The sequence below is a fragment of the Cygnus olor genome, chromosome 13, assembly GCF_009769625.2.
Source record: "Cygnus olor isolate bCygOlo1 chromosome 13, bCygOlo1.pri.v2, whole genome shotgun sequence".
Lineage (NCBI taxonomy): Eukaryota > Metazoa > Chordata > Aves > Anseriformes > Anatidae > Cygnus > Cygnus olor.
Window position 1 is genome coordinate 8,589,337 of NC_049181.1, and position 26,253 is coordinate 8,615,589.

The following is a 26,253-nucleotide window of genomic DNA, read 5'->3' on the forward strand; positions in this document are numbered from 1 at the left end:
GGGACCTGGTCCTATGGAGCCGGACAGACGCCACCTTCTTTGTGAGCTCCTCGGTGCACACGGGTTGGGGAGGGGAAGGCCGTAAACAGATCACAGAAACAGCTTGGTTTGGAAAAATAAATTCAAGATGGTGTCTAACGTCACCTTGAGGCAACGCGGTTGCTTTTGCTGGTCCTCCTGTCTGCAGGCAAGGTGAGCAGGGTCAGTCTGGGAAGCAGGAAGGGCAACCCAGGCCAACCTCATTCCAAAGGAGTCTCCTTCTCCTCCTGGTTTAACGCAGTTATTTACCTTTTAGTAGTGCTGTCTTATCTGGGCACCAGCGAGCTGCGTGGTGCCATTTTACCCTCACTTCAAGCAGATGTAAGAAAGTGTCTGGCGATGAGGATTCATGTACTCAGGGCCTGTGAGCAATTAGCTCGCTGCTAGGGATCTGGTGCTGTTGGATTGCAGAGAAGCCAAAAGGAGAGCGTTAAAAAGCCTCCTCTTTTCCAGTTTGGTTGTCAGGAGACACTTAGCACCTCCTCTAGGAGCAAGGCACGATCAGAAGCCTGCCTTTGCAGAGCGAGAAGTTTGCGAGCGTTTTTTTTCCTGTCCCAGCAGGTTTAGCACATCACTCCCTGCGTTTAATTATTTGCCTCTAAATAACAGTGGTGAGCCAGGAGTTTTGTTTAACTGTGCTTGATCGCCTCAGAGCAGGTAAGAGGAGTCTGTCTCCGGTCTGACACTCCGTTGTACAGCCCCTTCCACGCTGCAGACCAGCTCTGCAGCCCTCTTCTCCGCAAAGTCCTTGTCCCTACCAGGAAAGGGGCGGCAGAAAGCACACCTAAAGCTTGCAGCTCCAGCAGCCTGCCTCTCCTGGTGTGCTGAGAGGGTTAAAACCCATCCTCTCCAGTGTGTCACTGGCTTTGTGCAGTGATTCCACCTGTACTTTTGTACTGGCAGAGACAGGCCTTAAAAATCCCCAGGGGAGCACCCTCAGTTCAGGCAGGGGACGTCGCAGAGAGGTTTCCACGAGCCTGAGGAGCCCTGTGTCCGGTGACATGTAACGGGGTACGGACGTGGATCTGGTTATGGGGTTATGGTTATGCTGTGTGTGATCCTGCCAACAGGCAGGGACAGGAGATCACCTCGTTTGCCCTTTTGTTTTTTCGAAAGCACACTTAATTATACTGAGGCTGAGAACTCGGTGTCCAGCCCTCGGAGAGAATGCCCGGGACACAGGCTGGGTAATGGATGGTCCTATTCCTTTGCTGTCTGCAGTCACAATTCTTAGTTATTCGTCATGTAACAGCTCTGCGTCCCTCAGGTCTGGCCCTGTTCTGTTAGGCTCTGAACAGCCACAAGGAATTAATGCCCCCTGCTCTTCCCTCCTCCTCCCCCTCCAAAAAAAGGCACAAAACCCAAAACCACACAAACGTTTTTGCATAAAAGTTACTTATAAAACTTGTGCATGAGTTGTACAAAATGTCTCTGTTATTCTGTGTGCCTCTTTTCGAGGAGGAAAAACATAGAGAAAGGGAAAAAAAAACCACGTTATTTTTAAAGAATTATTTATTCTTAATGTTAAAATTTGTCACTAGTTTTGTGTGCTTAGTGGACTATTGGCATTTATTTTTTATTTATTTATTTTATTTTTAAAATTTTTGTTTTATTTATTTGAAGATTCATATGACTGCTTGCAAACACTATTAAAGCAAGGTACTGTTTACAGATGGTTTTTGAAAGTGATTCTTTCAGTTTATTTCAGGTAATTTGTGTCATTCGTGATACTCTGCTTTTTTGGGAGCCACAGGTTTCACTTGTACTTTTGTTTATTTAGGGGGGAAAAGTAATCAGTGACGCAAAGTACTGTGGCTTTTAATGAATGAAAGCACAAAGGGGAAATTGTTTTAGTTATTATTCCTGTTACTGCTAATCTTCAGTATCTCAGGCTACATGTATGCTGAAGATCAGAGGTACTTTTTACAGAGAAGTTGTCTGACGTTTTACCCAAAGCAGCTGGGGAAGTAAGTGGTAGAGACAGTTTTGTTTCTCGCTGTCTGGTTGTCAGGGCCAATTAAGTGGCCTGGGGTTGGAAGGGAGGGGAAAAAAAGAATCACAAGAAAATGGGGAATTTTTGACGTTGCTTCTGGAACTGTTGTTGCTGGCTTCTCAGAATAACGGTGTTTGTGTTTTATTTTTTATTTTTACAACAATTATGTTAAGGTCAGGAAGCTTCACTTTTGGATTTAGCTTGATAGCGTTCAGTTAGTGTTACAGCAGCAGAAGTCATGTTGCCCTTTTCTTCACCTAAGTATTGCGTTGCTACAGGAAAATCACAAAAGTAGCACAGTAGGTACCAAAATGCCTCTGCCCGGATGACTGTGTTGTTACAGTAACCCAAACAATCCGTAATTAAATTTCTCTGGCTGCCATGAGTGTTACATGCGCTGAGATGCTGTTTCATTATGTTTTTCAGGGCCGGTGTACCCGAGAGAACTGCAAATATCTCCACCCTCCCCCACACTTAAAAACGCAACTGGAAATAAATGGACGCAACAACCTGATCCAGCAAAAGACAGCCGCAGCCATGTTTGCTCAGCAAATGCAGTTCATGCTACCGGGCGCGCAGCTACAGCCAATTGTAAGTTACAGCAGTGGATTGGGTTCACGCTGCTCCAGATTTGTTTCCTGTTTGCTTCTGGAGGCCTCAGCCCTGCGCTTGAGCTCAAACAGGCAGATCTTCCTTCTGCACCGACTCCGGCAGCATCTGGGTGGGTGCTGAATACTGCCTGAGGGCATCCAAGTGTGGGACTGAAGAGCTACAGCAAGTCTGGCCTTCGGGTTGGTCTCATCCAGTCTCTGTTGTCACACGCTGTAAGCAGAGGGCTCTGTGATGCTGCCTCTGCATATTCTTGCAAGGTGTGGCGCTCCTTTCCTCTGATAACTATGTGCCTGTGAGATTCAGGGCATCAAGTGGAAGCATCTTAGCGCTAGCCGGGTTTTTGACCAGTTAATTCATGTACATCGCAGAAATTGAGTGTCTTGATTCCAATGTGTCATGTTTTGGATATCTGTTTTGCACTGGGATGAGGATGCTGGAATTCTTCTCTTCTGTGGCAAGAAGCCAGCTGAGTCCCTTGGACCAGGCACATTGCACTCGAGGGCTAAAACCAGGGAAGATGAATCGCACCCAGACTGTAAGGTATTTATGGCTGGGAGTGAGATGAATTTCATTGCAGTTGCCCCTACTGCACGGTTTTTCACAGTAATGCTGCTTTATACCTACAGCAGGAAAGTTTTACTTCTCTTCAGGTAGGGAGGGAAGCCTGTGGGAGATAGGTGTTTGCAGAGCAGGTGGTTTGATGAAGCCTTCATTAGCTGTCCCTGCTGTGGACTATCAGTTAAAGCAGGTTTTCAGGCTGGAGAACCCTGTTAATGCCAGGGAGAGAATGGCTTGTGCCTGCTGGCTGGTGTATCTGGGAAGAGGCAACAATCGTCTGGTGAGTTTGAGTCTGTCACTGCGTATATCTTTAAGAAAACGTCAGAGGTTTTGAAGTAGCTCTTCAGTGCTGACATAAATAAGCTGCACATTTTTAACCGTGAGCCTAATTAGGAATTTTCCATTTAAAGTCATGGCTGGATGTCTTTCCTGGGGCGGTGTGCACTTGATGTGCAGTTGCTGGGTGAGGCTCCTTGGGCTGTGCCACACAGGAGGTCTGACTAGATCCCTAGGACAAACTCTTCTAGCCTGAAGACATACGAGTCTGTAATCCAGCCTGCACTTGGCCTCGTGGCGTCCCATCTACAGCGCCTGACTTCTCTGCACAGATGGGGCTTCAGACTCAGCATCCATCACCCCACTTTTGACAAGTTTGGGTATCACTGGTTTATCTTTATAAGACGTTGAGGGAGTGTTTTTCCTGCTTGGAGGCTGTTGTGCTGTTTGCTATAAGAGTTTGTGGTGATGCTGTGCTTCACTGTGCCACTGGACTGAGGCATTTCTGCAGTTTGGCACGTTCTTTCTTTCTTGTGAAGGCTATTCCATGATCATCCTGCATGTGCTAGCAGCTTTATCTTCACCCTGCCATGTAAGATAGGGAAATGCTGTTAATTCTTCCAATTTCAAAGGTGGGAAAGTAAAGCAGAAAAGAAAATGGGCCACAAGAAGTCATTAGTTGCTCTGGATCTTAAACTCAAATCTGCTGCAATCTTTGCACCTCTTTTTGTGGAGTTTGCTTTTCACCGAAGTGCATGTACATGAGAAGGAAATCCTGGATTCCCACAAAATGGTAGCACTGGTTTCCTAGCCCTGTGTCGAAAGCAAACCTTTCCCATTTGGGGTTTTCCTCTGTGGGGAATTCACAGTGGATGCTCTTTGGCTGGCTGTTCAAAATATCTTTGGGATTTCCTCTTTGGAAAGTTCCCATCTTCCCACTTCGCAATCTTGCAGGTCCAGTTCACTTCTACCACAATTTCTCTGCTGCCTTTTAAATTGCCTCTGAGACCGTATCTGTTGCTTTGTCTAGTTAGTGCTCTCATTTCAGAGGTAACCTTATCTGATGAGAAAGGTCCCTGCTTTCTAAATTGTGCCATGAGGGAGACATGGGCAAAGAAGAAAAATAAAAATTTGTTCTGCGACAACTGTTCATTTCCTGCTTTCCCACACGTTGCTCAGAGTAAACGAGCTCTTGTTGTAATTCCTGCTGCCCAACTTGTTCCACACCAGTTTCAGGACAAACAAGAGACTGCTCTTTCACCTGCCTTTGATTTTCCAAAGATGCTGCCAGTGGAAGCAGGCTTTGAGAACTTTTTTTTCTCTCTTTCTAAATGAGAAGGGTGGGGCCTCCTTCTGGCTACACATGAAATTCTTCAAAGCAAAAAGCATTATATCAGATGCAGCAGCAGAACAGATCCCATGTGATCAGAAAGCTGATCAACGGTATGCCTGCTTAATTGGGATGCTTGCCAGAGACGAGATTTGAAGCAGTATATTTGATAGCTCCGAACAATAGCTGAATGCCTAGACGTTTTAAAGTGCATTTTCACCAGAAGAGCTACTGTGTAAAAACAGTACTTAATTTAGCAGCTTTGCATCGCAATTCCTGAAATGGCATTGGATGTGTCTGTGTATGAGCTTGCATCTGAACATTCACCATCAGATCTTCTTGCACCACTGCTGATTAGCAAGAGCTAATCTTCCCGTTGAGCCAACAGTCAGGACCCTCATGATGCCTGTTTAATGAAGCCACTGCTTGGAGAACTGTGTCCCAGGTGGGTTGCCTGCTGCACACAGCTCACAGAAGCCTACTAGGTGCGAATTAATGGTTGCTAGCGTGAGCCTATTTCTCTGAAGTCTCTGGTTGCTCTCTGATGTTGCTGTTAACCATCCATGCAAAGCTGAGAATCACATGAATGTTTGATGCCCATGATGCAGTTTTAAACAGAAGGCTTCATGCAGCACTTAAAAACAAGTCAGGCAAGGACACAGAGGAGAGTGTTTACTCTGTATGTTATACTCCTCTTAGAGGAACCGTGGGGAGATCACACAGGTGCCAAGTAGGAAGGCTTTGTAGTAAAATTTCAACTTTTAGAAGTCCGAATTCGCCTTAACTGCTGGCTTTGGCTGAACTGTGCTGGAAGCTCTCTGGGATGGTTTTGCCTATGTCTCTGTTGAAGACCAAGTAGAAGTCAGCTTGAAGGTGGATAGAGCTGGGTTCTGGCATTGACACGGAGAGCCGTTTCAGTCAGTGCTCAGATGCGGTTACTTTGAGACGTGTGTGCAGAAGTAAGGACACCAAAAGGTGATGCGCTCTGGGCCTGATCCACACCCTTTTCATTCTGTTTTATCCCTTTGCAGCGGTATGAGGCAGACTTCTGGAGCTGGCCATGGAGGTGCTTCAGCACTGACTCCTGAACTGACCCAGCGGTGCCTGGTTGTGGCTTGCGAAGTGCTGCCCTGTTAGTGCTGTCTGAACGGATGGCTGCATAGAGCACTGCAGTGTTGGTACAGCTGCCTCTGCTGCCTTGCAGCTGCTTCTACTGCTGCCCTGGGAAGTTGTTTCCCCTCTCTGCACTCTTTGCTTTCAAGCCCTACATTTTTTCTTCCTGTCACGCTCTTTGTAGACTGAACTGTCTCTCCAGGTGTCTTGACGTCACTCCGTCACATGCACCCCCAATGACAACCTGATCCAGGCTTTAACCCAGCCCTGTGTCTCTCTCCTGGTGCAGCAGGTCTCTGCCACCGCCCTGTGGTACTGATCGAGGGGATAAAGCACAGGGTGACCAACTTCCTTGGCCGGTAGCATGGAGTAAGTGCAGCAGATTTGAACTGGTATTTTGGGCACATGCTTGCTCCGTGCAGCAAAAAGCTGGTCCTCTGGACCTGTAGTCAAAAGCATAGTAAGAATGGATAAGCACAAGTACCTTCGCCTGCCTGGGAGCTGGTATCTGCCAGCAGCCGGTGTCATGGGGCATTTACACCGGACTTTTATGCAACAGCAGCCCAGTCTTTGAGCTAGGAGTGCGTCTTTGTGGTCTGACTGGGGAAAGAAGCATCTGTGGTAACAGGCAGCTGGACACTTTGTCCAGCTGGGTTCACTCCAGCATGCTCAGCCTTCATGCTAAAGCAATTGTCTTGCAGCAAGTCTCATGCAGTTGCATTGCATGGGAACACAAGTGTTTGCTTTTTCTAAACAGTACCACTTGTGTCTTCAATATCAGGGTCTTCAGCCTTGTCAGTACAAGATCCTTATCTTTTATATTTCCATCACCAGACTGTAATAAAAGCTGCCTTTTTTTTTTTTTTACTGGGTCTCTCATTTTCAGGCTTTCCCTTTTTAGGGGCTGAGGTAACTCAGAATCAACACTTCCCGCCTGAGGCAGCGCTTGTGCTGTGCTCAACAAAACACCAACCGCTCCACTGCCTTCCTCTTCACACCCACTCTGTGTTTCTGCTGTAGCTTTAGCACAATTTCTGTTAGGCAAATTGAATGCAACTTCTAGTTTGTTAACAAAATCAGCTGTTCCAGGTCATATGTCATTCTGGTGACACACGCTCCTCCCTTGGACAGTCCCTTCTCAGTGCTCACACCTTCAACCAAACACCTCCTGTGCTCTGCATCTGGGAGGAGCTCAGAGCTGGGCAGTCAAACGGTTGCTGTGGACAGAGCCGCCTGAGTCTTTGGCAGGTGTTCCTCTGCGAGATAGTCTCTCAACACCCATTTCAGCTGTTTTCATTCTTGCAAGCATTTTAATACTTAGTAAACGAGTCTTGTGAGCTGCTACTGGTTTGAACCCCTCTGCTACTACACGGTAACCTGTTTTCCTCTGCTCAGGAGTTACTGGTAGTGTTTGCATATGCTAAGCTTAATAAAAGGCAGTCTGCGAGGAAACCTGTCCCTGTATTTGCTGAACTTGCAAGAGCTCTAAGGGGGGATAACAAGGGAAAGTGGTGATGTTTTCCATTAGGCTGTTTTACCCCAGAGCATACCAGTACTTGTGCAGATAGCAGGCTCCTAAGTCTGACATACATGAAGTCTTCAGGGAAGAGTCATTTCAGTTTCTTCAGACACACCTGGTGGAGTTGATCCCTAATTCTACTGCAGCCGGGCTGCCTGCTCCCAGGGGCTTCCCTCTGTCCTCAGTCGGCATGGGGACCTGCGGGCTGCATGCCCTGGTGTCCTGCAGCTCTGAAGGTGATCATCTGTGCTCCCAGTCGTTAAAAGGAGCCTATTACGCAGGTCTGTCATTGAACCTTCTTAATACTGTCCGAGCTGGCTGTTGCCTGTGTCGTAGCAACCTGTGTCAGACCTCACGCTGCTCAGGCAGCAGGCAGAGCTGATGGCCGTGCTGATGCCTGGCAGCTCGAGGTGGTGTTGGGACTGTCCCATGGTGTCTCCAGTGTCAGCGACTTCACCCAGCCCACCGGGCGCTTCCCTTGCATGTGTTTGTCACAGCCTGTACCGCCACGGGTGCTCCAGGTGATCGCCTCAAGTTACAGTGGCAGTCGTTTGGAATTTCTGATAATCTTCAGGGCAAGCTAAAGCATTTCACCATTCCCACAGAGACGGTGCTTTCAGCCTGCTATTCAAAAGCTTCGTCATGATGCTTCATTAGTGTTGTTCCTTCATCAGTGATTTGGAGTTGCATTGTTGGGTTTTGCACTGAAACCACCTTAGCAGCCCTCTATCAGGGGCTCACAGCGTGTGTGCCTGTCCACTGATTGTAAGACTTTTTTTTTCATAGCGTGCAGTCAAAATATTGATCTGTCAGGCAAGTCTTCTGCCCAGATGCAATCACAAGAGATGGATGGGAGGTACGTTAAGGGGAAGAGTGCTGTTTGGAGTAGAAATTACAGTTGGGTTCTGGCTGCAAGGAGGAAATTTGCTTCTATTCCCTCGGGACAGGCCTGGCACAGGGGACCTGCACAGACGTAAAGGGAAGAAAGATTTGGCTGGCAACATCTTTATTACTGGTACTGATGCATAAGCCAGACTGGATTTCCCAATCCAAGACAGGCAGCCGGGGCTGGCAGTGAGCACAGCCCATCTTTTCCCCTCATCAGCCACAATAAATACAGAGCTCCCTGATGCCAGCTTACAAAGGAGCAGTTTTCAGTGCATTTAGCACACATCAGACTTAGACACCCAGTGTTTTTAGGTTTAATGCATTGAGTGAGGTCTGTTCATTCTCTGGCTGTGCATCTGGATTTTAATACAGCCTTCCCCCAGCTAGGCTTTGCCTCTGCTCTCCTGGGTTTCCTGGAAGGAGGAGCCCTGGGTTGGCTTCAGGCTCTTGTTCACATATGGGGTTTTCCGGGAAGATCTGCTGACAGGTGTGGCCTGAGGAGGGCTGGGGAGCTGCATCAGCGTCCAGCAGGGCAGGAGGGGAACGTGCGGGTCTCCCGGCGACAGTGCCCGCACGGCTCCTGAGTTTCAGTCCCCTGCCCTCGGGCAGGGTGTGGAGCAGAGCTGTAGCTTTCAGTCAGCAGCATCAGGTGCACGGTTCGGGCAGGCAGAATAAACAGCTATAAAACCTTGGGAATGCTGGAGCAGATGCCAGGCAGGGCATGGAAACGGGTGAATAACTAGTAGCAGGAATAAAATAAAAACCGTCCTGATCCTTCGTGCACCCCTCTGTAGGCCCCAGAACCGGGAATAAATAAATAGCGCTCCTTAATTGCTCTTCATGGACGTTTCTTTCACTTGCTTCACATCAGGTTCAGGTCCATTAGCTTGTGTTTTGTGTTGCTTGCTCCCAGTGAAGAAAGGAGATGCCCATGAGAGTACGGCCTCGTAGATGGGGACTGTGTTTCAGGGAGCAAAACCTGCCTCCCAGCTGTAGTGGTTTTTGTGGAGAGGCTGCAATATAATCTCTTTGGGAACATTTCAAACATCCTCCTACATGTTTCTGGTGAGTTCATCCACTGTGAGGCATTGCAAGCCCCCAGCCTTACTCCCTGGCTCCACAAATGCCCCAGCATCTTCCCCTTGAGCAGTGGGAGAAGTGCTTCTCCCTGCATCCACGCTGCTCTCTCAGGATACCTGGGTTTCCTGCTGTATTAGGTGCTGGAAAAACATGAAGTAGATTTGCCCACGTTTGTGAAAGCCACGTGTACTGCAAGGTTCAAGCTACTATGGATGCCTAAAATAAGTGCTGACAAAGTGTGTCAGGCTCTAGCATAATCCTGTGCAGACTGGCCAGGCTGAAGAAGCGCCTTAAAATAGAATTAACAGCGTGCATTGTGACAGAAGTACAGCAAATGCCGTTGTAATTACTAGTGCTCGTAGGAAAGAAAGTAGTCCAGTGGATACTGCCTTCTCACTAAAGTGTTCAGGGAGTCACGGTGTTTGAAGATCCTTAAAGAGCTTTTCTAGCAGCAAAAGGTGTAATATGTCTGGGAGCCACTGAGAAGTGAAAGAGAGAAGAAAATGATTTAATGAAGGGCTGTGGACTGGAGGATCTCTGGGTTTAATAGTTAGTCTCCCATCAGCTGAAGCAGGGCTTGGATCAGGCTCAAAAGAAGGAACATTGGAGATCCCTCTTAGAGCATTATTTGGTTCGCTACACTTAAAACACCAAGGCCCCCTGATTCAGGAGGCTGTGTCTTGTCATTGTGGAGGAGAAAGTGGGATGTATGCTGGAGGTGACCTTTCCTATCAGCACGGGGGCTGTTGCTATCACTCTGACCCTGAGAAGAGGCCATCATTAAGCTAAAGATAGGTTAGGTCAGCTTAGCTGGTGTTACTGTGGGTTACGTTATTCCAGACCACAGCAAGCAATGTGTTTTCTAGTATGTCAAAGTACTGGGATGAGTGTGCTTTCAGGAAACAAACTGTTCACATACATTTTCTTTTAGAAACCCATAGGACTGGACATACAAATACAAAGGCAAGGAAGGGGTGATGCGAGTGGCCAAAGACACGCCTAAGGCCTTTTTGTAAGCACACTTGTGTTTATCACTAAGCAGAGGCTCTTGCTACTGAGGACAGTGTCACGTATGCCAGCAAATGTGATCAGGCTTTAACTGTAAGCCAGAGTTTCCCATGGAACAGGTGACAGAAGGAAAAATTAAAATAGTTGCAAGTCACAGGCTGTTTCCCCTGGGCTTTGTTGAGCCACTGTTAGGAGAGTAGAAATGCTTCCTTGCAGGCTCTTGCCATCTGGGTGGTCGGGGGTTACTTTACGTCAACTGGAATTGGGTCCATTCCCAAACGCACCTCAGATCTGGCGCTTTAAAGTTTCACAAACTCCCTGACTATAGGGGCTACTCACAGACTTAACCTTCAATACCTGCTTAGGAGTTTAGTATGATCTTGCCTACCTAGGAGAATGGAAATTCTTCGAACAGACTGGAATTGCTGGAGAAGTTCAGGCAAGGGAAGCTGGTCTGGCCACCTGCGCTCTCCTCTGCTCTTCTTGCAGGGCTGCCTAGGGCACTTAAGGATTCAGGAACAGTCAAGGTCTTTATGGCCTGATGTTCTATCTCCTCATGGGAACATCGCTTCTCGCAGCAAAGGTGGGGTCCTGAACTTGTTAATGGCCCACCTGAACGAGCCATCTCACCTGGCACGCTCTGACCACGTCGCTTCCAAGCCAGCTACCCATCTGCTCTTGCAAATCGATGAGGTCTGGCATGTTGTGTCACTGATGATGTTGGTGTCCTCTTGTAGCCATTCCCATGGAGTGTAGGCGCGGGATGTTCCTGTAAAATGGCTTTTGCCTGGAGGATGTTGACAGTCTGAAACCTATCAATGTGCAGAATGGTAGACCTTGAAGGGTACCGGAGCAGAGATGCCTCATGACTCTAAACGATCCAGTTTGTCTACGTGAGCCAGACTGTCCATGGTAACATGAAACTCAGTGCAGGTTTATAGTAAATTCAACCGTGTAAGTAATTGGGTTACCTGCTTCTAGGTCCTGAAGCTTCAGTTTACCTTGAGGTCCCTCTACAGCGTTGTGTAGACATACAGAAGCTGAGATATTTATTTGGAAATGAGAAGTCTGTTTTATTTGGGCCTGCCCTAATTGCTGGCATGAAATCCTTAATTGTGTCATTAGACTATAAAGATCATCAATATGCTTTGATCTGACAAATAAAGATGCCTTGTGTTCAGCATGAGTCACGAACTTGTGAGTCAGGAGAAACGGATAGATCACAAGTAAATGGCGATAAATGAATAGATTGAAGAGCACAGCATTTTGATGTTGCTAATAGAATTGTTTAAAAGGATTGAAGTGCTTCAAGGCTTTGACTGGATAATCCAAGACAGAGCTCTTTAACTAACATTTTGTTTTTCCTTTTTCTATACACAGACGACGTTTCCTGTGACTCCATCGCTTGCAACAAGCCCCACGATGGCTTTTAGTCCCTACCTGAGTCATGTCTCTCCTGGGATGGGCTTAGTTCCTGCAGAGCTTTTACCAAATACTCCTGTCCTGGTTTCTGGAAATCCTACTGTTACAGTACCAGGAGGCTCTGCTGGGCAGAAACTGATGCGTACGGATAAACTGGAGGTATTTGGATGTCTGATTTGATACTGCTAAAGGGAGTGAACAGGGCATGTGGGTCTAACTGTTGCACTCTGCTAGAGTGACCTCATGCAGTGCAGCGCAAAGTTAAACTTAGACCTCTCCTAAAACCGGGCTGCTGCACTCTGCTTGGGCAGACTTATTTGGGGACTGATCCCAAAATCTTACGAAGTTACTGGAAAATTGGGAGTGCTCACTCTTCTGATTTCAGTAGGCATTAGAGCAGGCATGGGATTGTTGTTTTCTGTGTGTTATCTGCCACGCTTACAAAAAAAAAAAGGCAAGTAGATAGTCTGCCCTTTAACTGAGTTGAGTGGGAGATGTTTTGGAATGAGAACAAGAGGGTGGAAGTAACAGACACTTCCCTTGTCTTGAGACAAGCTTACTAAGTTTTTACAGAAAATATCAAGCATTATGCTGTTGGGATTGCTGAGTACGGGGCATTGGAAAGACATTTCCCCTGGCAAGCTTGCCCTGACAGTTGGCTGGGCATGCTGGGACTTAGTGTTGGAGGAGTTGTGTATGTCTTTCAGACCCTGAGCAGAGGCTCTGTGGGAAATAAGGGCTGAGGACTTCAATGCAGAGGCTCCCGCAGGTGTAAATTAGAACACAGGAAGGTAGTGGAAAAGGGTGTCATTTCAAAACATATTGTTTTGTGTTATGTGCTTTGTATTGCATTGCTGATTGCTTCCTTTCTCACGTGACGTCTCACCTTTCCCTGCACAGCGTACTGGTATGTGATTTATGCCACTAGCTATAGGCCTTCTTTCATACCTTCAGACAAGGAAGCCTTGAAGATCCATTTTGTGAAACCTTTTTCTCTACCTTTGCTGCTTCAGTGCTCATAACTTATGGGGAGCTGCACGATCTTTTTAAGGCTAGCAGTTTTGGCAACTCCTTATGAACACACTGCAGTGCAATCAAATGCGCTGTCATGTAACCCCAAGGTCAGAGTTTTATTATTGAGGGCAGTGAGACTATTTACATGGAAGAGGTTCTTTGTATTTAAGAATAAGTACCTATTGCAAATACTACAGCTTGCAACATTTAGAATTAGAAGTCCTACCCAGGAGTATGCTCCATAAATATATATATATATATATATATATATATGTAAAATCCACCTGAGACACAAATGGCAGAGTTATTAAAATCTTTATTAAAAGCTTTAGAGGCTGGGGAGGAATACTGAGCTCCTCGAGTTTTGGCAAAACACCATTGACTTTCCAGGTTCAGGATTCAGGTCACTTTCCATTTTGTACAAATTCTGTATTTCACTTACATTTGGTAGTTGGCATTGGTAACAATGAGTTTTCCTCATACTGTGAACCAGTTATGAGTAGCACCAGTTGCCCCTGTGACCGTCTAAGTGGTACCCAAGAGCATGGATTTAGAATATACCCATAATTTAATTCAGCCAATGAACTGATATTCTGTGTTGAAAATTCTAAATGAAGAGTAACATGATGTCCTTCTCAACACTGTGACTTTCTTTTAAGGTTTGTCGAGAGTTTCAGCGTGGAAATTGCACACGTGGTGAGAATGATTGCCGTTATGCTCACCCTATAGATATTGCAATGATAGACACAAATGAAAATACTGTTACAGTTTGCATGGATTACATCAAAGGTCGATGCTCTAGGGAGAAATGCAAGTACTTTCATCCCCCTGCACACCTGCAAGCCAAAATCAAGGCAGCTCAACACCAGGTGAACCAGACAGCTGCAGCTGCAATGGTAAGTAGAGCTCTTATCAAGCTATATTTCTATTGCTGAGAGATTTCATTTGTGTTATATGTGTCATTTGCGGAAGAGAAGAGTATTTTGTAAATTGCTGAATAGAGAGCTGAGAGCATGTGCAGCGTGAATCCCATCTTTCCATCCTTTGTATGTGCTTGCTGTAGCATGAAGCACTGAGTGAGGCAGTGCCATCTCGCCAGTTAGGGACGCAGTGTTGAACCCTGTGATTTTCTGACAAGACATCATGAGGTGACGTGCATCAGGCCTGAAAGCAAGTTCAGCAGTACACGAAGCAAACACCTTCCTGCTGAGACGCAGGTGTCAGGTTAGCTTCCTCTGTACACAATGAAAGGAAAAAATGTTCATGTTATAATAAACCCTTTGCAGGGGAATCTTGGCCTGTCGAAGTCAGTAGCAAAATTTCCACTTACTTCAAAGCAGACAACATATCAATTGTTCCAGCCTAGCAAACAGAGGAGGCTTGTGCCTATTACTTTTGCCAAGGCTTAGTGAAATGGCAAGTCTCATATCAAGGATGACTTCCTGATCTGTTTGATACTTAGAACCTGGTAAGGATGGTCCCACCTACATTTTAATTTGAGTTGTGACTTCTAATACCTAGAATTATAAAAAGTCAAAGAAAACTTACCAGTGTGGATCAAATTCCTAGGTGGAGTGAATGTTTGCCATTCTGTTGACTTCCATTTAACGACACCTTTGTTCTAGCTGGAAACTTGTCTTCTAACAGCGCAATAGAAAAATCTAGTTGCACTGTTGAAATTGTCCAGAGTGGGGACAGTACTGCTGTTATGAATTTTTCTTGTGCCCTCATGGCAAACAGGGCCAACAGCATCCTGGGCTGCACTAGGAAGAATAATGTCTGCAGATCAAGGGAGGTGATCCTTCTCGTCTCATTCCTGGTGAGGCCATAACTGGAAGGCTGTAGCCAGTGCTGGGCTCCCCAGTGCAAGAGAGACATGGACATCCTGGAGTGAGTCCAGCAAAGGATTCACTCAGATCAGTAGATGAGTAGTTCAGATGATGAAGAACTTGGAGCATCTGACACACCGGGAAAGGCTGAGAGAGCTACAACTGTTGGAGAGAGGGATGGGAGAGGGTAAAGAAGACAGAGGCTTACTCTTCTCTGCAGTGCTCAGTGAAAGGACAAGAGGCAGTGGGTGCAAACTGAAATACAGGAAATTCCATGTGAATGTAGGAAAAAAACTTCTTTACTGTGAGGGTTGCCAAACACCAGAACAGGTTGTTCCATCCTTGGAGATACTCAAAACCTGCCTGGATGCAGTCCTTAGCAAGGTACTTCAGCTGACATTGCTTTGAGCAGTAGGTTGGGCCCTTCCAGACTCATCAGTTTTGTGATTACATGAATAACTAACATTAAAAAGGTTCTTGCCTCCTTTTTGATTTAGAAGTAAGGATACTAAAATTTTTCTAAATACCTTTTTTTAAGACAGTAAGAAGGTTGCTTATCATTCATGGTGAAACATAGTACAAAAAAGGGGAGGATTCACAAATGTTTTTCTGTTAACATCAACATTACCTGGAATGTAATTTGAAGAACCAATTTATAATGCAGTATTTATCTCTCCTGAACAGTTTATTTGTTATATCTCTTATTGTTTTTATTATTATTGAAACAGCAGCCAAGTCTGTTGAAAAAGACCCTTCTGAAATTAAACTCTTGTGTTTTTTACAATTGATGCTTTACTTTTTCACTAATTGTCTAGGACACTGCTACTTAACTAAAGCCAATGCATGTTTTATTCATGCTGTTGGCTTCTCTTAAAAATGTAATTAACCTTATTTGTATGCTGTTAACTAGAACCTTTAAAATATTTATTGATGGCTTGTTGCATCACCCTTGCCACCAAAACAGCTTACATTATTCATTGACTTCTCAAGGTTTGATGCACTTACTGTACCTGTTGAGGAATAAGACTTTATTAAAGCGAAGACTGGTGCCCAGTCTTCTTGGATCAAAAATCACATGCCAGACAAATGGGTGTAATAAGCCCTTCTAAAATAGATTTGGAATGATTTCAAATCTAAATTCAGAAGACATTTCTGAGGGACACAATCCTGCAGTTACTTGTCACACGCGAGTAGTAGCTCTACTCTCTGCAACTTGGCTCAGGTCTGTGCAGCACAGCCAGGTGAATTGGGTCAGGCTCACTCCCTGGTTCAGGATCGCACTTAAGCAGTGCCTGAACCTTCCTTCTTTACCAGTGGTCCTTTTCCTGCCACGAGCCCTCCTGCTGACCTCCGCATGTAGCTGCAGAATTAGGGCTGGAGCCCAGTGCGAGTCCACGTGCAGGCGCTAATCCCCAAGCTCTCCTCACCCGCTGTGCCAGCTGCAGTGAAAATGCTCTAGGGCACACGCCCATGATGTTATTTCTTTAGTTTTTGAATTTTACTGAGGCAAAAGAGCTGACTAGCCACTGGGCCAGGTAATTACTCAGAAATCCCATGTTGTGCATGCCTCGTCTTTTTAATATATTGTATAATGCATTCATTTTTATTTTTTTCTCTTCACCTCCCCCAAAATATGGCTCTCTTGACACACCTCTGCTTGCTGTTTTTTGTTACTGTGCTTGACCCCCCTCCCTGGCCCATTGCCATCATGTGCTCGCTGCCTGCTAATTAAGACTCAGCCAGCTGTCAGATCACTGAAGCGACCGCTCGAGGCAACCTTTGACCTGGTACTTGGACCTTTCACCTTCTCGCTTTGCACGTAACCATCTGCATGAAAGCCTTCCTCGCTTGGTCTGTTGTGTTAGTGCCTGGGGAGACTGCCCATCCGGGTCAGAAATGTTGCAGTGTCCTTTCAGACATGCCGATCCTGCACCCACCCACCACCCATTAACCACGTGAGCTTTTCCTCCCAAAGCCCAGGTATGTTTTGGGGGCACGGAATAATCCTGGGGGCCTTTGTGGTGGCAGGCAGCTCAGGGTTTTGAGCTTTTTTTTTCCAAACGGCAGCAGCAGAGTTGTGAAACACGGTGTGTTGGTGAGGATTTAACTCGGTAGGTCTGCACTGTGCTGGATATGCCAGAGGACTGGGTGGTGCAGGATGGATCCTGTTCCTGCCACTGAAGACAGAGAGGCTTTTTGTGGTATGCCCAACGACACGGCCTTGCCCGGCAGTGTCATGCTGGTACTGCCCTTGGCAGGGTGTTCTGTTCAATGGGCACAGACCAAATTTAGGACTTCTCCAATCCTGGCTGTTCCCAGTGTTGAGAGAAGCAGAGAGAGAGCTAAGCAGCATCACAGAGATTTGTGCTGGGAGCTGAAGGAGGTGTAAGGCAGGACTTTGATGGTGCGTTGGGTAAGCTGGGGAGGCCATGGCTACTGCAGCTGGCTCTGGCTCTGGTTCCTCCCCCCGTATCAGCAAAAGCCCTGGCTCTGGGTGCCCGTTTGTTTCTGCCTCAGGCATGGGATCTGCTTTGCAGCCTTCTGCCTGCAAATTGCTTTCATGTAAGCTAATTTTGATAATTTTCTAAGCCCCAGATATGTTTACCCATCTTTGTGATCCTCATAGTAAGGCAAAAGCCATCCTCCCAGCCTGCTGTCAGTCCTGGCTCTGTACAAGACAATTCCTTCTCAGTCACCCCAACGTGAGGGATTTAATGCATCCTAAAAAAAATCTAGTCCCAGAGCTGTAGGGGGAAAGGGAAGAGTGGACACAGAGGAGTCCTGAAACCTCCAAGCCACTGTTGCTCGCCGTTCCCAGCACTGGGAAGCACAGCTGATCTGCTCCCCTTCCCCTCTGGCTGGGCAGATTCCTTGTACGAGCAGGGGCTCCCCCACCTTTCTCACTGCCTGTGTCTGGTTGTTCCTCACCCCCAGTCTGAGCAGGTCGTCTTCCCAGGGGTCTCAGTGGGATGAATATTCCCTCCAATGCCAGTGAATATTAGCTCAGGCAGGGAGGCTGTTTTTCCCAGAACGGGAATGTTAGCGTGTTTCTTTAAGCTCTGTTTGGGGAAAATTTAAATGAAAAGAGGTTGTGTTGAGTTTGGCCAGAGGCAAAGCCCCTTTGGCAACTTTGCAAGACTTGTGTTGTTTTTGTTGGTGGTTGTGGTGGTTTTTGTGTGTGTGTGGTGTGTTTTTATGTGTGTTTGTTTTTTTTTTTTTCTTTTTGATAGTCAGCAGGCTTCCCTGTTGTAGCTTTAGACAGCAGCACGAGGAAATCTTGTTAGGGGCCAGCTTCCGCCAGCAGGCTGGAATTACACTGTGACTGACACAACAGCCTCTCGGTGCTCACTGCTGGCACAGGCACAGCCCCAAAGCCAGCTTAGACAGTGACCTCCGTAGTGCCTCGCTGCCCTTGCCGAGAGCCACCTCGCTTAGCAGACAGTCCGGCTGAGAATGGGAAAGCCCTGTAACTCCCCTACCCTCCTGACCTTCCCCGCTGAACAAAACCTGATCAGATAAGGGACTTTTAATAGTCTTCCTGCCTTGGAACATCTGAACGTTTTCAGCTGTAATGTTGGAATATGTCACCTCCTCTGAACCCTTTGTGAAGGCTGCACCAGAGAATGATTTACAGTGCCGATAAGAACACACACAATCTTCAGAGGAAACTGCTCAGATTGGTTCCCCTGCTTGCCAGGGAATGGGTGCAACCTCTGCCCTCTTTCAGATCGTTCTATCTGTTGTGACTTGGACTGAAGCAGCAAGTCAGATACGGAGCCAACCCCTCTAAGCTAAGTGCAAAGGAGTGAAAGTGTGATCTGCTCCCAGGAGATACGGATCTGAGGGGAACTTTGAGGCGCAATTAAATTGTTTGTTGCAAAGATTTAATCCAGTTCCTGTCTTGCAAAAAAATAACAAGAGAGAGTTATTAACCTGCACGTGGGAAATCTTGATTTAGGCATGCATTGCATTTTTGTCTGTCATTCAGGCTGATTTATTTCTGTGCCATGCAGAGAAGTGACAGATCTTTTTGTTCAGATACTCATATTCCAGCAGGAATGTGGCTTTCCCAGCCCCAAAATGGGAGACTGCCTGGCATTTTTGTAGTGGGAATTGTTCACTAGGATCAGTTCGGGCTATCAAATGGATACTGAACAGGGGAAAAAAAATTAACCCCTTCGTTAGTGCAAATGGCCTGATCATGTTACAAAAGTTGCATACCTGTGTGCACGTGGAGACGGTAAGAATCAGAAAAGGTTACTGTCAGCTATCAAAGGTTACTGCTACATCTGTGTTGACTGAGGCTTGTCCAGAGGGCAATGACAAGCAGCATTGTGTACCAAACAGCAGGGCAAATTGCAGAGCCGTCACTTGTCCACTCTCAGTAGCTGCAGTGGTGACTAACTCAAGAGTTAGATAGGTTGGCAAGAAGAGGGGTTCTGCAGGGCGTGCTCCGGTACGGATGCTTCCCCCAGCAGCTGGCGTGGGAGCAGGACGCCCAGAAGGCTGTCAGAACAGGAGCAGGCCAAGATGGGCTCTGACTCTCGTGCCCACGGAGCTCAAATGGCAGAGCTGGCCTCCGGGCTGCACAGCGTGAAGCCGGTGTGCTTGCTTCTTTAGAAGACTGTAGAAATGTTACATTTATTTGGGCTTCTCCACCCCAGCTGCTGTGTAGGCATTTCCCAAAGGTGCTGTTCAGGCAACAGAAGTGGAATTGCTGTAGCTGCATTCTCTCCCATGCCCCCAAGGGGCTGAAGCTGGGTAGGAGGAAGCACAGTGTTAGAGAGACAGTAGGGCAGGCTGTTGTGCCTTGACACCCCTGTGGCTTGTTCATGTTTATACGCCACCTCTGACTCCAGTGCTGGGCTCAGGAATTGTCCCGCGTGTAAAGAGACAGCACTTCACAGTGAGGTCTCAAAGCCTTCAGCCATTCTGCTTTTGGCACTGACAGTAGGGATAATGAACTTTTTGGGGTGGTGACAGCCTTTGGCCAAGAAGCAAGGAGTCAAAAGTCCATTACGTGCTTGGCACAGTTGCTTTGCTATAATTAGTAATTTCTTTTTTCTGAGGCAGATTTTGGAAAAAGCATGTTTTGCAATCAGGCGCAGTAAGGAATATGGATTTAAGCAGCACGTTCTTCAGTTACTGTAAATCTGTAAAGCGCCTCTGATGTCGGTGGAGTTACTACAGTCTCTACAAGCTGCAAATCTGTTTTGTGCCTGAAGGAACATTCATGGAACCATCATTAAATAGACATGATGTGTATAAAGACAGATTTAGTGTAGATACCAGTGGGGGCTCCCCTAAAAATGGAAACACTTAGATCTTTACCTAGAAGATCTCATCCTGAAATACAGATCTTAAGCAAGAGACTTTGGGTTCTGTCTGAGAATGTTGGCTCATGTTTGACTGCTGTCTCTTGATACTAGCCAGAAGAAATCTAGAAAGATATCATTAAGTCGTAATGCTGGCACTGGATGTCTGCTAGCATTAGCAGAGGATGTGTGCATGTCTGAGGGCAGTTTTGCAAATGCAATGTCTTCTACTTATTTATTTTTTTAATATTAAAGCTACCCAAAAGCCACCATGTGAATAGCAATAGGTTGGAGTAATGTTTTGCCTGGAAGTATCTTGCTTAACGTTTCTCAGATGAGCAGTCTCCTGTAGCAAATTAAAGTGAAAGCTGTTTCTAGATGGTGACAAACCGTTGCAAGCTTTTGGTTATATTCTGTTGTGTGTTGATCTTCAAGATATTTTAGAATATCTCTTTCCTTGTGTCCTTTCTTACAAGTGCTATGTGTTTGTAGCCTTAACTCTTCATTAGCTAAACCTCCTCTAATACCCACCCTTCACTGTCATTTACTCAAACAAAAACAAAAAAAAAAAGGAGTGATAACCCTGTGGTTCAGCCATTGCTTTGCTACATGATATAAAACACAACTAGGCAGAAAGGACCTGATTCTGCATGACTTCCACGTGCGTAAATCTCATTGACGTCAATGGGAGTGTTACGTGCAAAAGGACTGCAGGGCATAATTAAGAAGGACCCTTTTCTATCACAATGTGGAAAAAAATGTGTTTTTTTGCTTGGGTACAATGAAAAGCTGTAAATCATTAGACACGTTTCTGTCTCCTAAGAACCTGACATACTACTTTGCTGTTGAGACATGCTTTTTGAATGATGAGTACCTTACTGAGAAGAGTTCCTGAGTTGGGTTAATGCTTTTTACCAAGTCTGATCATGAAACAGGTTTGACGGGCTGGAAGAGGCACTGTGGTGTGATAGAACAAAAAGAAAGGATTTGCCTGATAGCAAGACCCACCCAAATCTTGTTCGAACAGCAGATTTGTCAATGGCTTTTTCCACTGTTAATAATGAGCAAGCGGTATTTAACTGTTGGAGGCCTTCTTCTAGTGCTGCGCTACTAGAAATTGGGAGCAAGTCCAAATCTGCTGTTTGTGAGCTGTGCAGCTGTTGCAGGCAGCAGAGAATCAGGCCTATTCTTGGCTATGTTGCTCAGCCTCGCTAATAACAAGTGGAAATGCATTTTACTATGAATGTGACATTATATGTGTAATTGGCAACAGCTTTCACTTTACCACCTGAACACACAAGTCATCTGCATACAAGAGTGCACACTCCCACAAATGTACACATCCATGCAGGCAGGTATTGGAATAAGCAGAGGCAAGCATCCCTAATTTTTCCATGGCACTTATTACTTATGCTAATCTTTTTGTTTTTAAATAGTCATCTACTGTGTTTCTCTTAGCTGGTACGTTTTTTAAATGCTTGTTGCCTGCAATTGTGCTTTGTGGTATCCTGTCCAGATGATCACCTCTTCCCTTCTTCCCCCTCATGCTTTTTTTCCAAGTCGGTCCTACTGAAAATCTTCCTTAGTGTTTCCTCATCCTGGACTCTTCCCCTGTCTCCTGGTGCATTTACTAACTGCTTACCTAGTGAAGCTGTGGTTACACCTACCACTTTTACTGTGATTTAGCTGCTCTTCTGTTTCCTGTCTGCTAAGTTGATACAGTTGCAGGTGATTTGCAGCCAAGACCCCCTATTATTTATTGCATGCTCTGTCTGCTTTTGGGTCGCTTTTATATTCCACTTGTCTTTAATGACTCCGTTATCCACAGGCCCTGCCGCCTGGTGCACTTCAACCTTTACCAAAGAGGCCAGCACTTGAAAAAAACAATGGTGCCACCACAGTCTTTAACCCAAGCGTTTTCCACTACCAACAGGCTCTAGCCAACATGCAGTTGCAACAGCCTACGTTCATCCCTACAGGTAAGTGTTTCCTTGCTTTCCCTATCATCATTGCTTTCTTTTTATGGCCTAGACATTGAGCTAATAAGCAGATTTATAAGAGTCCTTCGCAAAGGAGTATTAGTGTTTAAAGTTTCATGTTAAAAATCAGTGGAAAGTTAATGTATGTTTGACTTTTTTCCTTCACCTAATACAATTTAGAGCTTTTCACTTGTAAAGATCCCTTCTTAGCCTTTTCTTTTTTTTTTTTTTAAGCAGTCAAACTAAGAAAAATGTCTGCATGTTTCTGAATTCACACTTCCTGTTTCTCCTCCTTATGGTTCAACTAGTTAATCCCAAATTAATTCTTTGACTCTTGTGTAGCTATATTATGGACTCATGTTAAAATGTTTGGCGGACCTCTATGTAGAGCCGTCCGCTCACTTCAAGCTGCAGGTATCTTTCTAACCTTCTATCTCAGTGACCTACATATTCCAGCAGCTGTGGTGTTTATGGAGGGAATGGCTCATCTTTAGTAAATACAAATTACATAATCCTCTTTAAAGTCATATATTTTCCTCTTGCTTGTCTTTTGACCAGTATGATAACCTAAGATTTTTAAAAGCAATTTAACTCCCAGCTTTTATTGTACCTTTAAGGTCTCAAAGTAAAATTGAAAGATGCAGTTCAGTAATTCATACAGAAGCTGAAATATTGACATGGCAGATGTGACAGCTGACGAGCCAATTAACCTTTTCGCTGCAGCCAAATTAAAACCAAAACCTGCTTAGAGTAGTAAGTTCTGAAAGTGGCTGAAAAAGGAAATATTCCAGAGTCGATAGCTCGTTTTCAGTATCATTGTTTTCATCGCAGAGCATCATATGAAAACGACTGCCTGAAGTTTTTAATGTCTAATGCTGTATTCATATGCCAAATTTTATATTTACAAAAACATACAAAACCTTTCTCTGGGCTGGCCATGCAGTGAACATGCAGTGGACCTGGACCTTGGCCTTGCCATTCCCTGAGGTCAGGGGAAAAGCTTTAAGAGATACCCCAGTATCGAGACCAAACTGCATTTTAGGTGTGAGCGTGGATCCAGAGAGCTGAGACCTAAACATTGGATTCATGTGGCCTGTATGTTATGAGAGTACTTGGAAATATTCAGAATTCAGTAGACGCCAGAATGTTTTTCCAGGGCAATGGGGTCTTGTATGAAGAGATGGAGGGAGGGACTAAGCCGGAGCCTTGTGCTCTGCAAAGTGCTCTTGGAGTGGATTGGCTCTACCAACCTTACCACAGCTTTTTCAGATGCCAACTAAAATACAACTTCAGAAAACACTGACACTTTCTAGAAAGCGAAATCTATGAGCTGGCTACGTGCTTCCTTCCCTTGAGGTCGCAGTCTCCAAAGCTGACATAAAGACCTACATTTCTGATGCAAGCACTATAAATTAGCTTTTACCCAGAACTCTTGTAGTGCTGTTGTGCCCTGTCTCTTGGGAATAGAATTACACACAGGCAGATGTGTAACAAGTCTATTTACTGGCATCTGCTCTCATCTGAGGATATTAACACTGGTCAGAGGAGTGAATTTCCAGTCACAGAGTGAATCTCTGATGAATTTACACATCCACATTTTCCCTTCCTGATGCATCAGGCTGCAAATCTGGTCTAAGCCTTTGCAGCACTCTTGAAAGCAAAGCAGAGAGGTGGCATTTAACAACTCACATGGCTGGGAGTGGAAGTGAGTGGTTGTTTTTGTTAATTTCACCTCTTCAGTTATTGAGAGATCAGCATCATGGTTTCCCACGGAGCCAGGAGGAGTCAGAGTAGTGAATATTGAAAGTGGTGTCAGAACTGCAACTGTTTCAAATCTAAAAGCAACTGCCTCTTTCAGCTTAAACTAGAGACTTTGAATCCCAATCCCTGCTTTCAGGAGTAAATTGTTTTTAGAAAATTGGTTTTAACATGAGCGTGTTTTTTCTATAAAGCAAACTTGTCTGTTGACATCATCAGAAAAAAACCAACACACTTGATAGCAAAAAAACAAAAACCACCAAACAGCCCTGATTTGTCGGATAGATCACATCATCTAATACCAGGGTTGGAGAAGAAATACTTTTTCTACTACCCAAGAATTCAAGAATTAATTTGGTTTGCTATGTTCTCTTAAAACTGAGTTTAAACTATCTGTGTATCAATATGCAGAATCTGTTTTGCATGTGCTTAAATATTGAATGCTGCAAAGAGAATACCTGCTTTTTAGTTAAAGTGATTTCTAACACTGAAGCTTCACTAATGAAATATCCCTTTTGTTCATCTTTCCACGCTTCAATGCATGGTGTGCAGGGTCAGTTCTGTGCATGACACCCACTGCAAGCGTTGGTAGGTTTTTCTACACAAACTTCTCAACTTTTCCTAATCTGAAAGAGACAGCAAATTAGTATGCATCAGTGAGAACCTGGGTGGCTGAGTGGTGTGATTGTCTATCCGCTGTCTTCTTTGAGGCTTAAATGGTTGTATCCCTTTTAATTTCTGTGCAGTGCAGTGTTTCGTGTGACTAATATGAGAATCCAAGGCGATGCATTCCCACCCCTATTTAGTTCTGCTGCAGAGACAAAAATCTGTCAACCTAAATGTCTTTATAACCCATTTAAGTCATCCAACAAAAGAAATATCAATGAGAGGTTACTGATGGTTTATTATTTTTGCATCAGGTGTATTAGCATTCAGATTTTTGGTTGTCCTTCCGAGGACATTTTAAGAGACTGTTTTAGTAAAGGCTTTAAGAAGGAATGCATCCAAGGTCAGCCCCTTTACCAGAGCAGGGTGCTGCTTGTACAGCGAGTGAAGAAGAGCTTAAACTGTGGACCAGCTGAAGATTCATCTCTTTAGTAAATTGTCAGCTGTGCAGGTGCAAGTTGCTGTGAGGAGGTACCAGGGATGCAGTGAGGCTGAGAACACGCTCTCTGCTGCTAACTTACAGTCTCAGGATCCGGCATATGCTAGGAACCTGTGTGGGTCTTTGAGGGACCCTCCCCTCTCTCTACGGCTGCTGGGTACAGCAGGATGGGTGAAAGCTGAGATTTCATCCTCCAGCCAAGGTTATGCAAGACTGCAACCATCCAGGAGCGCACCTGCTTCAGCCAGAGTGAGAAAGAGGGGAGCAGGAGCTTTGGGGAGAGAAGAGAGCAGGGCCTCCAGGGAACCATTTGGGGTAGCCTGAAAGCCAGCAGCTTTGGCAGAAATGGCTGAGCACTCTGCTCTTGAACCTCCCCCACCCCTCCAGGCTGCTTTATCCACCTGAGGGTGATCCTGCGGGGCAGGAGGCCCTGTGGGCACAGGGTTATCCCGCTGCTGAACCCTGTGATCGCTCCTGCAGGCCCCAGCTCCCAGTCCCGGCGGACTTTGCTGAATCCCATGTCTGTGCTGAGATGGGCTGGGTGGGAGCACACATAGCAAGCTATGGCTGTGGATATACCTGGGTGACTGCAGTGTCTGAGCTGTCCCCATGGAAGGCCAGGTGTGTCTCCTGGGTTTTGGTGCCAACAAGTTCACTGCTGTCTGCTGCTCCGCGCCCAGCTCTTTCCTGGCCAGGAGGAGAAATCAGTGGCTGCAGGTTGGAGTGATCCAGGGCAGCATCCTCCCCATCCTTCCGTGGGTTTGGGGGGTGGCTCTGTGCACCCCAAGAGCATCCCCTCCAGCTCCGCGCTCCATGGGAAGTGCAGCTTCGAAAGGCTGCCGAGCTCCCTGCTGCTGCGTTGTCCTTTCAGATGCTCTTCCTGCGAGTTGTGACTGTTGGAATGCATTCGGGAATTTCTCCCTCTCGGCCTCCTCCCCTTTCTATTCCCTCCTACCTCGCGAGGGGGGAATTTTGCCAAATCCTCTAGAATTAGAGTGGAAAGGAAGCACGCTGGATTTGTGCGGAGAGAGCTCGGGCTGCTAGCCGCTCGTCTGCAGTGCCTTCACCCCTGTACCGTGCCGAAACGTCCCCGCTAGAGAGAGGCGAGAAAACCCGGTTGGAGAGCCGATACGCGGCTGCTGGCCCGGCGAGATCGTAGCCGTGAAATGGGCCCTGCCAGCGGCTCGCTGCAAAGTGCATCATGTACCTCTGGTTCCTGGCGGGGACGGGGAGGGGAGGGAAGGGGACGAGCTTTCCAAGGTGGGTGGGAGGGTGCGCTTGCCAAAATGTCCCCACCCAAAGGAACGTGCACTGGCTGTGTCTAACTCCCCACGGGTGCGAGCTGACGTGGGCTTTTGCTAGCACACCCGCCCTCCCCCCCTTTGGAAATTCGGCCCTCGGAGTCTAATACATCA

General features: G+C 46.2%; 1 protein-coding gene across 21 annotated transcripts in view; it reads left to right on the plus strand.

Annotated features, from left to right (window-relative positions):
• The window catches only part of MBNL3 (muscleblind like splicing regulator 3), a 100,713-nt gene that overhangs the window by 61,581 nt on the left and 12,879 nt on the right, over positions 1–26,253 (plus strand). For 9 of the 21 annotated variants that reach the window (XR_005824145.1, XR_005824147.1, XR_005824146.1 and 6 more), the window contains 4 exons: positions 2,459–2,623; positions 11,797–11,997; positions 13,512–13,748; positions 21,825–21,975. Coding sequence is in view for 16 of the 21 variants with exons in the window: in XM_040572829.1 (XP_040428763.1) it covers positions 2,459–2,623; positions 11,797–11,997; positions 13,512–13,748; positions 21,825–21,975 (754 nt within the window). In the remaining 5 variants the exon portion in view is untranslated. Of the gene's footprint in view, positions 1–2,458; positions 2,624–11,796; positions 11,998–13,511; positions 13,749–21,824; positions 21,976–24,285; positions 24,322–26,253 lie in introns of all 21 variants that reach the window. The other 12 variants (XM_040572826.1, XM_040572828.1, XM_040572839.1 and 9 more) reach the window with 3 other exon arrangements.